Source organism: Triticum dicoccoides, chromosome 3B (genome assembly GCF_002162155.2).
Source record: "Triticum dicoccoides isolate Atlit2015 ecotype Zavitan chromosome 3B, WEW_v2.0, whole genome shotgun sequence".
In the NCBI taxonomy this organism is placed as follows: domain Eukaryota; kingdom Viridiplantae; phylum Streptophyta; class Magnoliopsida; order Poales; family Poaceae; genus Triticum; species Triticum dicoccoides.
The window spans coordinates 175,405,960-175,418,246 of record NC_041385.1 but is presented as its reverse complement, the minus strand read 5'-3'; the positions used below and the strand labels follow the sequence as shown (position 1 = coordinate 175,418,246).

Here is a 12,287-nt window from a genome sequence, read left to right as displayed (position 1 = left end):
CCCACTCACTTTCTTGTAAATACAGACTTCATCGCAAGTCTGTATAAAACTATATGCTTTGATCAACTCATCGAAGTGTATACCAACTCTGAGATGCTTTGCACCAGTCCATGGATGGATCGCTGGAGCTTGCACATTTTGTTAGCACCTTTAGAATTGACAAAACCTTATGGTTGCATCATATACAACTCTTATTTAAGAAATCCATTAAGGAATGTAGTTTTGACATCCATTTGCCAGATTTCATAAAATGTGGCAATTTGCTAACATGATTCGGACAGACTTAAGCATCGCTACAAGTGAGAAAATTTCATCGCAGTCAACACCTTGAACTTTGTCAAAAAAACTTTTTTCGACAAGTCTAGCTTTGTAGATAGTAACACTACTATCAGCGTCTGTCTTCCTCTTGAAGATCCATTTATTTTCTATGGCTTGACGATCATCGGGCAAGTCAACCAAAGTCCACACTTTGTTCTCATACATGGATCCCATCTCAGATTTCATGGCCTCAAGCCATTTCGCGGAATCTGGGCTCATCATCGCTTTCTCATAGTTCGTAGGTTCGTCATGGTCAAGTAACATGAACTCCAGAATAGAATTACCATACCACTCTGGTGCGGAATGTACTCTGGTTGACCTATGAGGTTCGGTAGTAACTTGATCCGAAGCTTCATGATCATCATCATTAAGTTCCTCACTAATTGGTGTAAGCATCACTTGAACTGATTTCAGTGAAGAAATACTTTCCAATTCGGGAGAAGGTACAACTACCTCATCAAGTTCTACCTTCCTCCCACTCACTTCTTTCGAGAGAAACTCCTTCTCTAAAAAGGATCCACTCTTAGCAACAAAGATCTTGCCTTCGGATCTGTGATAGAAGGTGTACCCAATAGTTTCTTTTGGGTATCCTTATGAAGATGCATTTTTTCGATTTGGGTTTGAGCTTATCAGGCTAAAACTTTTTCACATAAGCATCGCAACCCCAAACTTTAAGAAATGACAATTTGGGTCTCTTGATAAACCACAGTTCATACGGTGTCGTCTCAACGGATTTAGATGGTGCCCTATTTAATGTGAATGCAACTGTCTCTAATGCATAACCCCAAAACGATAGTGGTAAATCGGTAAGAGACATCTAGATTGCACTATATCCGATAAAGTACGGTTATGACGTTAGGACACACCGTTATGCTGTGGTGTTCCAGGTGGCATGAGTTTGTAGAACTATTCCACATTGTTTTAATTGAAGGACAAACTCGTAACTCAAATATTTGCCTCTATGATCAGATCGTAGAAACTTTATTTTCTCGTTACGATGATTCTCTCCATCACTCTGAAAATCTTTGAACTTTTCAAGTGTTTCAGACTTATGTTTCATAAAGTAGATATACACATATCTGCTCAAATCATCTGTGAAGGTGAGAAAATAACGATACCCGCCGCGAGCCTCAACATTCATCGGACCGCATACATCGGTATGTATTATTTCCAACAAGTCAGTGGCTCGCTCCATTGTTCCGGAGAACGGAGTTTTATTCATCTTGCCCATGAGGCATGGTTCGCAAGTACCAAGTGATTCATAATCAAGTGATTCCAAAAGTCCATCAGAATGGAGTTTCTTCATGCTCTTTACACCAATATGACCCAAACGGCAGTGCCACAAATAAGTTGCACTATCATTATTAACTTTGCATCTTTTGGCTTCAATATTTATGAATATGTGTATCACTACGATCGAGATTTAATAAACCATTTACATTGAGTGTATGACCATAAAAGGTTTTTATTCATGTAAATAGAACAACAATTATTCTCTGACTTAAATGAATAACTGTATTGCAATAAACATGATCCAATCATATTCATGCTTAACGCAAACACACAATAACATTTATTTTAGGTTCAACACTAATCCCGAAGGTAAAAGGAGTGTGCGATGGTGATCTTATCAACCTTGGAATCATTTTCAACACACATCGTCACCTCACCCTTAACGAGTCTCTGTTTATTTTGCAACTCCAATTGCAAGTTACTACTCTTAGCAACTGAACTAGTATCAAATACCGAGGGGTTGCTATAAACACTAGTAAAGTACACATCAATAACATGTATATCAAATATACCCTTTGTTCATTTTTCCATCCTTCTTATCCGCCAAGTATCTAGGGGCAGTTCCACTTCCAGTGACCATTTCCTTTGCAGTAGAAGCACTCAGTTTCAGGCTTGAGTCTAGCTTTGGGTTTCTTCACGGGAGTGACAACTTGTTTGTCATTCTTCTTGAAGTTCCCTTTCTATTATTTTGCCCTTTTTCTTGAAACTAGTGGTCTTGTAAACCATCAACACTTGATGCTCTTTCTTGATTTCTACCTTCGCCAATTTCAACATTGCGAAGAGCTCGAGAATTACTTTCGTCATCCCTTGCATATTATAGTTCATCACGAAGTTCTAGTAACTTGGTGATAGTGACTAGAGAACTTTGTCAATTACTATCTTATCTGGAAGATTAACTCCCACTTGATTCAAGCAATTGTAGTACCCAGACAATCTGAGCACATACTCACTGGTTGAGCTATTCTCCTCCATCTTGCAGGCAAAGTACTGTCAGAGGTCTCATACCTCTCGACACGGGCATGAGTATGAAATACTAATTTCAACTCTTGAAACATCTTATATGCTCTGTGGCATTCAAAACATTTTTTGAAGTCCTGGTTCTAAGCCGTAAAGCATGGTGCACTTAAACTATCAAGTAGTCATCATACCGAGCTTTATCAAACGTTCATAACGTCTGCATCTGCTCCTGCAATAGGTCTGTCACCTAGCGGTGCATCAAGGACATAATTCTTCTGTGCAGCAATGAGGATAATTCTCAGATCACGGACCAAGTCCGCACCATTGCTACTATCATCTTTCAACTTATTTTTCTCTAGGAACATATAAAAAATAAACGGGGAGCTGCATCGCGAGCTATTGATCTACAACATAGTTATGCAAATACTATCAGGACTAAGTTCATGATAAATTTAAGTTCAATTAATCATATTACTTAAGAACTCCCACTTAGATAGACATCCCTCTAGTCATCTAAATGATCACGTGATTCATATCAACTAAACCATGTCCGATCATCACGTGAGATGGAGTAGTTTTCAATGGTGAACATCACTATGTTGATCATATCTACTATATGATTCACGCTCGACCTTTCGGTCTCAGTGTTCCGAGGCCATATCTGCATATGCTAGGCTCGTCAAGTTTAACCCGAGTATTCTGCGTGTGCAAAACTGGCTTGCACCCGTTGTATGTGAACATAGAGCTTATCACACCCGATCATCACGTGGTGTCGCGGCACGAAGAACTGTCGTGACGGTGCATACTCAGGGAGAACACTTATACCTTGAAATTTTAGTAAGGGATCATCTTATAAAGCTACAGCTGAACTAAGCAAAATAAGATGTATAAAAGATAAACATCACAAGCAATTAAAATATGTGACATGATATGGCCATCATCATCTTGTGCTTTTGATCTCCATCTCCAAAGTACTGTCATGATCTCCATTGTTACCGGCATGACACCATGATCTCCATCATCTTGATCTTTTATCAACGTGTCATCACATGGTCGTCTCACCATCTATTGCTTTTGCAACTATTGCTATCGCATAGCGATAAAGTAAAGAAATTACATGGCACTTGCATCTTATGCCATAAAAGAGACAACCATAACGCTCCTGCCAGTTGCCGATAACTTTAACAAAAAAATGATCATCTTATACAACAATTTATGTCTCATCACGTCTTGACCATATCACATCACAACATGCCCTGCAAAAACAAGTTAGACGTCCTCTACTTTGTTGTTGCAAGTTTGTGGCTACTACGGGCTGAGCAAGAACCGTTCTTACCTACGCATCAAAACCACAACGATTTTTTGTCAAGTGCGCTATTTTAACCTTCAGCAAGGACCGGGCGTAGCCACACTCGATTCAACTAAAGTTGGAGAAACTGACACCCACCAGCCACCTGTGTGCAAAGCACGTCGATAGAACCAGTCTTGCGTAAGCGTACGCATAATGTCGGTCTGGGCCGCTACATCCAACAATACCGCCGAATCAAAGTATGACATGCTGGTAAGCAGTATGACTATTATCGCCCACAACTCATTTGTGTTCTACTCGTGCATATAACATCTACACATAGACCTGGCTCGGATGCCACTGTTGGGGAACGTAGTAATTTCAAAAAAATCCTACGCACACGCAAGATCATGATGATGCATAGCAACGAGAGGGGAGAGTGTTGTCCACGTACCCTCGTAGACCGTAAGCGGAAGCGTTATGACAACGTGGTTGATGTAGTCGTACGTCTTCACGATCGACCGATCCTAGTACCGAAAGTACGTCTTCTCCGCGATCCGCACACGTTCAGCTCGATGACGTTCCACGAACTCACGATCCAGCAGAGTGTCGAGGGAGAGCTCCGTCAGCATGACGGCGTGATGACGGTGATGATGAAGCTATCGGCGCAGGGCTTCGCCTAAGCACTGCAACGATATGACCGAGGTGGATTATGATGGAGCGGGGCACCGCACACAGCTAAAAGATCAATGATCAATTTATGTGTCCATGGGGTGCCACCCTCCCCCGTATATAAAGGAGTGGAGGAGGGGGAGGGCCGACCCTCTAATATGGCGCGCCCTGGGGAGTCCTACTCCCACCGGGAGTAGGATTCCCCCCTTCCAAGTAGTAGGAGTAGGAGAGAAGGAAGGGGAGGAGGAGGGAAGGAAGGGGGCCGGCCCCCACCCAATTCGGATTGAGCTAGGGGGCGCGCCCTCCACCTTTTCCCTTCCTCTCCTCTATTCCACTAAGGCCCAATAAGGCCCATATACTCCCCGGTGGTTCCGGTAACCTCCCGGTACTCCGGTAAATGCTCGAACTCACCCAGAACCATTCCGATGTCCAAACATAGCCATACAATATATCGATCTTTATGTCTCGACCATTTCGAGACTCATCGTCATGTCCGTGATCACATCCAGGACTCCGAACAACCTTCGGTACATAAAAACACATAAACTCATAATACCGATGGTCACAGAACGTTAAGCGTGCGGACCCTACGGGTTCGAGAACTATGTAGACATGACCGAGACACGTCTCCGGTCAATAACCAATAGCGGAACCTGGATGCTCATATTGGCTCCCACATATTCTACGAAGATCTTTATCGGTCAAACCGCATAACAACATACGTTGTTCCCTTTGTCATCGGTATGTTACTTGCCCGAGATTCGATCGTCGGTATCCTCATACCTAGTTCAATCTCGTTACCGGCAAGTCTCTTTACTCGCTCCGTAATGCATCATCCCGCAACTAACTCATTAGTCACAATGCTTGCAAGGCTTATAGTGATGTGCATTACCGAGAGGGCCCAGAGATACCTCTCCGGTACACGGAGTGACAAATCCTAATCTCAATCTATGCCAACTCAACAAACACCATTAGAGACATCTGTAGAGCATCTTTATAATCACCCAGTTACGTTGTGACGTTTGATAGCACACAAGGTGTTCCTCCGGTATTCTGGAGTTGCATAATCTCATAGTCTGAGGAACATGTATAAGTCATGAAGCCGTTCATCAAATGACAACACATGTCTATGGTTAGTAAACATAACCATCTTTGATAAAAGAGCTAAAATAATAACTTTATTATTGCCTCTAGGGCATATTTCCTTCACTCGCACCCGTGCCAGCGACCCCTCCGACCGCCCTGTTGCTCAACCGCCGCACCATTGTCGCCGGCAAAGCACGGCTCCGCCGTCCGGAGCTGCCTCGCCCCAGCGCACCTTCTCCAGGGATGCCCTCCACTTCACGCCTTTGGTCGCCCCTCCTTGTAGATATCAGCTCTCTCCTTCAGATCGGCTCAAATGGTCACCTTCCTTCATGTCTCTGTCTATGTCTAGACATGAACCATATCTCATCCTCTTTTTGTTGGCTTGTTGGTTTTGTAACTCGTGAACGAGTATAAGTTGGTAGGCTTTGATGTAAACAAGCAGGGTGGGACTATTAATTGAAACGTGCGATGAGATAGCAAGCGAACGGAAGAACGAAGCTCCAGGCAGGAGCGCATAGCGCTTGCGAAGGCCCAGCGGTGAAAAATGATCGAATCGTTTTTTCTTTGCACTGCGGGTTTGTTTCCATAAAACTCAAGGTTTTTTTCGCAAAAACACCGCGACGGTGAACCCACGGAATCAATCTGTGCTTTATTATTAGGGAGATATATATATATATATAATATTTAAAAGTATAAACAAGTACAAAAAAAAGTAAAAACAGCAAACAGAAAAACAGGAAAAAGAGCTGTAGCCTGCCGCGGGCGTGGGCTGGTCCATCTCAGTTGCACCTGCAGCAAGTCCGAAGGCGGACTCGCCGAAGGCGAGACATAGGAGCGCCCCCTTGTTTTTTTGCGGATGAAGTGCCCCCTTTTTGGCGCCTTAAGCGCCAATTAGGCAGAGCTCCTATATGATCCACATTGCGTCAAAATGCCAACATCGCGCACAGAGTACATGCTCGGGGAGGCCCAACCTTAAAAAATGAATATTTTTAGAAAATTTAAAAGCATTTTTAAATTTTGGAACATATTTTGCAAATTTTGAACATATTTCTAAAATGGAAACATTTTGTAAGGAACGCAATTTTGCTTGACAACACTTATGTTTCTTGAATTTTTTGTGAATTTTCTAAAAATTGAGAAGAATTTCTAGTTTTTAAGGACATTTTTTAATCCATTTTTTGTAAAATTTGGAACATTGTTTTAAAGACTGAACGTTTTTGAAATTTTGCAAACATTTTTTGATATAAAAAGTAAAACAAAATATAATCCCCGAAACAATGGTAAAACTGGTTAAAACAACGGGAAAAAGAAAGAAAAACGTAAAATATGCCAGACCAAAACCTTCTAGAAGCTCCAAAAAAAGTCCTTAAATACATGCAACATCTTCGAAATAAGTCACGAGCATTGCTGACATAGAACATAGGCACAATATATCCATGTTACAGAACACATCAGTCACCAAACCAACATAGTTTGTTTTCAGAACATAAAGCTGAGTCATAGTGCCTTCCTTCTGGGAATCCAACCATGCGGCAGATACCTTCTTCAAATCTCAAAGGCTTTCAGTGGGTCCTTGGGGTCAATTTCATGGAAGAGAGGGAGATCGGACCGGAGACTGTGCTGGCTGAAACCAACACTTTCCAGTGTCTTCAGCACCTCGTCGAACAAAATTTTGTTCCCGAACGGGGTGAAATGGAGCCCGTCACTGCATGATGTAACAAAGTTATCTGCTGCTTTCGGTCAGGAAGTTACATTGTACTCCCTCCGTTCCTAAATATTTGTCTTTCCAGTGATTTCAACAAATGGCTACATACGGAGCAAAATGAGTGAATCTACACTCTAAAATATGGCTACATACGGAGCAAAATGAGTGAATCTACACTCTAAAATATGTCTAAATACATCCGTATGTGATAGTCCAATTAAAATCTGTAAAAAGACAAATATTTAGGAACGGAGGGAATACACACGTGTTCAGAATGTGCTTCAGCAAAATCCTATATAACCAAAAACACTATATACCGAACACCAGGGCATTAAGAGCAGAGATGAATAAAATGTTCTACTAACGTACTGGCCAATCGATGGCCAATTATTATATTCCTGGATGAATAACACGACTTGGAAAAGGTGTAAATTAGTTTTTCTGATGTTTCAAGCCAGTCCAAGCACATAGACTAATAACTATTAGCAAATGTACATGTACTACAAAATATTCTTTTTTGGGGAGAGTTAAAAAATTGTGTGCTAAAAGAAGAAGAAAGTCTTCAATAACTTCCATTAGAGAAACAAAAGCAATAGCATATAGTTTGCTCTATTTACAGTTTTTTGTTTTACACTACACAAGTTACCAAAACTAGTCATGGTGTAGAATATTAAGTTAAAATTTATGTGTCGCTACAATAATTATTTTTACAGTGAGATCATAGGATGCAGATTATCAACTACAGTATTTCTGAGCTTGTTTTCTTCAGTCTTGTGACGTTGCCCAGAAAGCCCACAAAAGAATGCCAAGCATGACCAAGAACACGACATAGCAGAGTTCAATAGCACTATAGGTGCTCTACCGGATTCACATAATTGCGATTCTTGATTTTCCTAGAATGCCAAGACTAACAAACTGTTTTTTTGGGTGTGGCCTAAAATTATAGCCAAGAGCCAAAATGCTGAATTCTGGTCTCGGGTGTACTGCACATGATAAACAAGTTCCTCACTTAATTGCATTGTTTTTTGATAGAAAATGCTAGGCAAATTCTGAGTAATAGTCTGCCCAAGGACTTGCACCTAGTTTTTTTTTACATTCAACCTTTGCAGTGTGAATGATCTCGCAATTATTCAGCCTTTGCAGTGTCAACATTAGGCATAAGAGTTCTTCAAACAAATCTACATAATCAACCTTTGCCGACAATATGGAAAGAGATTTGTACCTTAATGCAGATGTTTGCCAATCAGGACATTGCTGTATCTGCGTCCAGATGTCTATAACTGGATGACCCAGTTCTTTAGCAACAGTTATGCATGCTTGTGCATAAGTGCCAGCAGCTTCATTTGTTCTTTCAGGCTGTCTTGAAGGGTCATTATCTCCATATATGTCTCTGCATGGAAAGATATGGAATAAGTGTGGTTTGCATACGAATCTGCTTTGCCAAAAGGTGCAATTAATAATATTTGCTTGGAAGAAATCTTCAGGCCAGATCACAGGCCAACAAGTAGCAAGTGGATAACTGGATATACAGAAAGCCCAATAGTACACTGCAGACTGTTGAAATTGTCATAATTTCAATTGAAAATACAGGAAACATACAAGGAACTGTACCTAATGAACTCGTTGCATAGATGCACATAGGTCAAATACTAAACACACACTCGACACACTTAGTAAGTTCAGCCCAATTTCTTAACATTGTGGTTGAGATAAACAGTTTCGGTTGACAAAAATCACTGTGAAACGCAGGCAACAACAATGGAATATAGCAAAAGGAAACCCGCAAGGGAATATAGCAAAAGTAAACCCATAAGTGAATCAACATAACTACTCCATAAGGATATGGGAAACGTTTACAGCCGGGGCACCGGCCGAAACTTCGGCCGGTCCACTCGCTCACCCCGCGCGTAGCGCTAAAGCAGGAGAGACACGTCATCCCGCGAGGGCCCGCACACCGCTCTGCTTCCTTATCCTTTCCAGCGCGGCTGCTGTCCACACACACCACATCTCCTTCCTTTCTTGCCTGGATTTCCCACGCCGCTGCTTCTGCCTATCTATTTTTTCTCAGACGCCATTGCTGTAGAGTTGCTGCACGGGGCGCCCTCACCCACGAAGCGCGGCGCCGCGGGAGTTGTTGCTGCTGCAAGGGATGCCATCGCCATGGCCGAACGCGACGGGGCTGAGCACCGGCGCTATTACGACAGGGGGCCATGGTCTGCGAGCTCACAGGCCAGGGCGGCCATGGCTACGAGCTCGAGGCATGTTACTACAACTCCAGATTTGCTTCCATGTTTGTTTTTGCTGGAACCAGTGTACTAATTTGTTACCATCGTCTTTGTTTTTTGCTGGAACTAACCAAATTTTGCTGCCATGTCTTTTTGCTGGAATCATTTTTGTACCACTTTTTTGCTACAACAGTTTTGGTTTTTTGCTACTACCGGCACTGTCGTTTGTTACATCCTTTTTCATGAGATTGTCGAGACCCTGCGCTTGTGTGTTTTGCTACAACCTTGTACTGTTTTTGCTACAACCTTCTACATTTTTTGCTACTACTGGAGAAGCCCCTAGCTGGACCACAAGTTATTTTTGCTACAACCGTTTTGTGGTTTGCTGCAATCAGTGTCAATTTTTGCTACCACCAACTTCTTTGATTTTTCTGGAACCAGCGCTCGATTTTTTATTTTTGCTACCACTAGCGTTTCGATTTGCTGGAACAAGCTTCAATTTTTGCTACCATCAGGTTTTTGGTTTGTTGGAGTGTCGTCGATTTTTTCTAATTTTGCTACCAACGTTTTATTATTTGCTGGAACCGTCAAGAATTTTTGCTACGGCCGGTGGAATTTTTTGCTGCGACTGGCAAATTAAGGATGAGGAACAACACGAGCTCTACAACGGGTGCTGCGGCCGGTGACGTGAGGCTCCGCGAGCCGCAGGGGGCCTCGCCGGAGATGCGCCGCGGGGGCGTTGCTGGAGCTGGGCCTCGCCGGAGATGCGCCGCGGGGCTGGAGGTGGGCCTCACCGGAGATGTGCCGCGGGGGCCTTTGCTGGAGCTGCGCGGTGCTGCGAGCCGCGGGAGATCTCACCGGAGATGCGCCGTGCTGCGAGCCGCAGGGGATCTCGCCGGAGATGCGCCACGGGGCCCGAGGAAGAAGAAGCTGGGGCGATTTTTTATTTTTTTTTGGCTCCAGATCCAACCGCCGCGCGGCTCGCATCGAGCGGCTATGGCTGGACCGGCCGAAAGTTTCGGCCGGTGCGCCGGCGCCTAGTGGTGCCCTAAGGATATCTAGTGGATCCTGGTTGACCTGACAACTCACTGATACACATATACTCCATAAAGCAGTGAAGTATGATACTACAAGGTGAGGGGGCTATTGGTTACCGAATCCTCGCCGGCTCGTGGATCGGTGGAGGGGTGATGAGTATGATGGCAGCGGAGGGCCACTTATTCTGTAAAACGAAACCATTATAGATGAGTAACTGAAGAAGCAATCAGCATTCCTGCTTTGTCGGGAAAAAAAGCAGCATTCCTGTTTCCAGGACTGTATGGCCGCAACCTTGAAGTAGGCACAGATCGCGCGCAGGTTGTCCTTGTACTCCCCGAGCGGCACGTGCTGGTGCGCCTGCACCTCGTCGGGCAGGGTGGCGTCGTTGGCGCCGAAGAACACCGTCACTGCCGCCGGGTCCGCGCCGCCGTCGGCCGCCCCCTCCATGGCTCTGTCCAGCACCTTCAGCGCCCAGCGCGTGTTGTACCCGCTGAGCCCGCGGAGCACCACATCCGCCTAATCAGCAAAAATCCGGTGTCACGCGCAGCGGCGGCGGCGCAACCGGCGAGGGTGGGGGGAGGTGCTGCGGACGTACCTGCCTCGCGAAGTGCTCCGCGAGGGCGGCGCCCCAGCCGCCGGGGGCAAAGGACTGCTCGGTGATTGAGTCGCCGAAGAGCACCAGCCGCGGCCGCATCTTCTCTCCCTCGCTCTCTCCAACACGGATCACGGATCGGCCGCTGGGCTGGGCTTGCTGGCTACTCCGGATATCAAGCCGACTTCACGAGCACCTCGCTTCTGCAGTGGAGTATTATACGGCCATGTGGTTAGGTTGTTGGGTGGCGGCCAGGGAGAGGTGGAATATTAGGTGAGCTCGTCGCGACTTCTGATCGGCAGGCGGCGAGGATTGGTCGGTACTCCCGAGTCCCGACGAGCGGGCATGTTCCGGCCGGCCGTCTGTTGATCTCTCCGGGTTTTTTTTTTCTTTTGAGTGGTTGATCTCTCCCGTATGTGGTTGGACCGATGGCTAAGGCTGACCGGAAGAAAAGGGCAGAATTTGAGGCCCATGAATACAGAGTGGATTTTTTTACAAATATATCATCGTCACCAAGAGTCAGTTACCCATTCTGGTACCTCCACGCTCATTTTGGTGATTTAGGCCAACTCCACCGCACGACCCTAAACGGACGTCCGTTTTGTCCGGATTCTGTCCGTTTGGATAGGGATTTGGGGTCGTGTCCGGACGTGTCCTGGGATGCAGTGGCCGTGCGCCCAGCGCGCGGCCGCATCCATTTGCCCCATCATGTCCGCGTATATTTCTTTGCAAGTCCTTAAACATTTTTTATCATTCATTTTTGGTACATGACAATACATACTCACATTTTGACTAGTAAAACAAGGCCAAAGAAAATAAGAACCACAAGAATACATTTGAGAAGATACCCAACTTCCATAACTGCTCCCTTGAGTTGGGTTAGCGCCTTCTCAATGCACTCATTGTTGATCTGTGGAGGAGGCACGACGTTGCCCCCTCCTTTCTTCTTCAAGCCAGAAGTCGACGTTGCTTCCTCACACGTAGTATCGTGCCTTATTGCTTCTTCGCACGTAGTATCGTGCCTAGACTCTAATCTAGCAACAAGTGCACTTGTCTCATCTAAAGCCTCTAGGCTAGCTAAAAGTGCACGAACATGCACTACATTTCGCTCTA

The 12,287-nt window shown here is 44.6% G+C and overlaps 1 protein-coding gene across 1 annotated transcript; it reads right to left on the bottom strand.

Moving 5' to 3' along the window:
• Positions 1-6,961: 6,961 nt before the first annotated feature.
• On the bottom strand, positions 6,962-11,553 carry LOC119275414 (GDSL esterase/lipase At5g45920-like). The gene is made up of 5 exons (XM_037556246.1): positions 11,178-11,553; positions 10,874-11,098; positions 10,699-10,766; positions 8,542-8,709; positions 6,962-7,319 (listed from the first exon to the last, which is right to left on the bottom strand). The coding sequence occupies exons 1-5, from the start codon at positions 11,274-11,276 to the stop codon at positions 7,160-7,162; spliced, it is 720 nt and encodes a 239-aa protein (XP_037412143.1). The 5' UTR covers positions 11,277-11,553; the 3' UTR covers positions 6,962-7,159.
• Between the last annotated feature and the right edge of the window lie 734 nt (positions 11,554-12,287).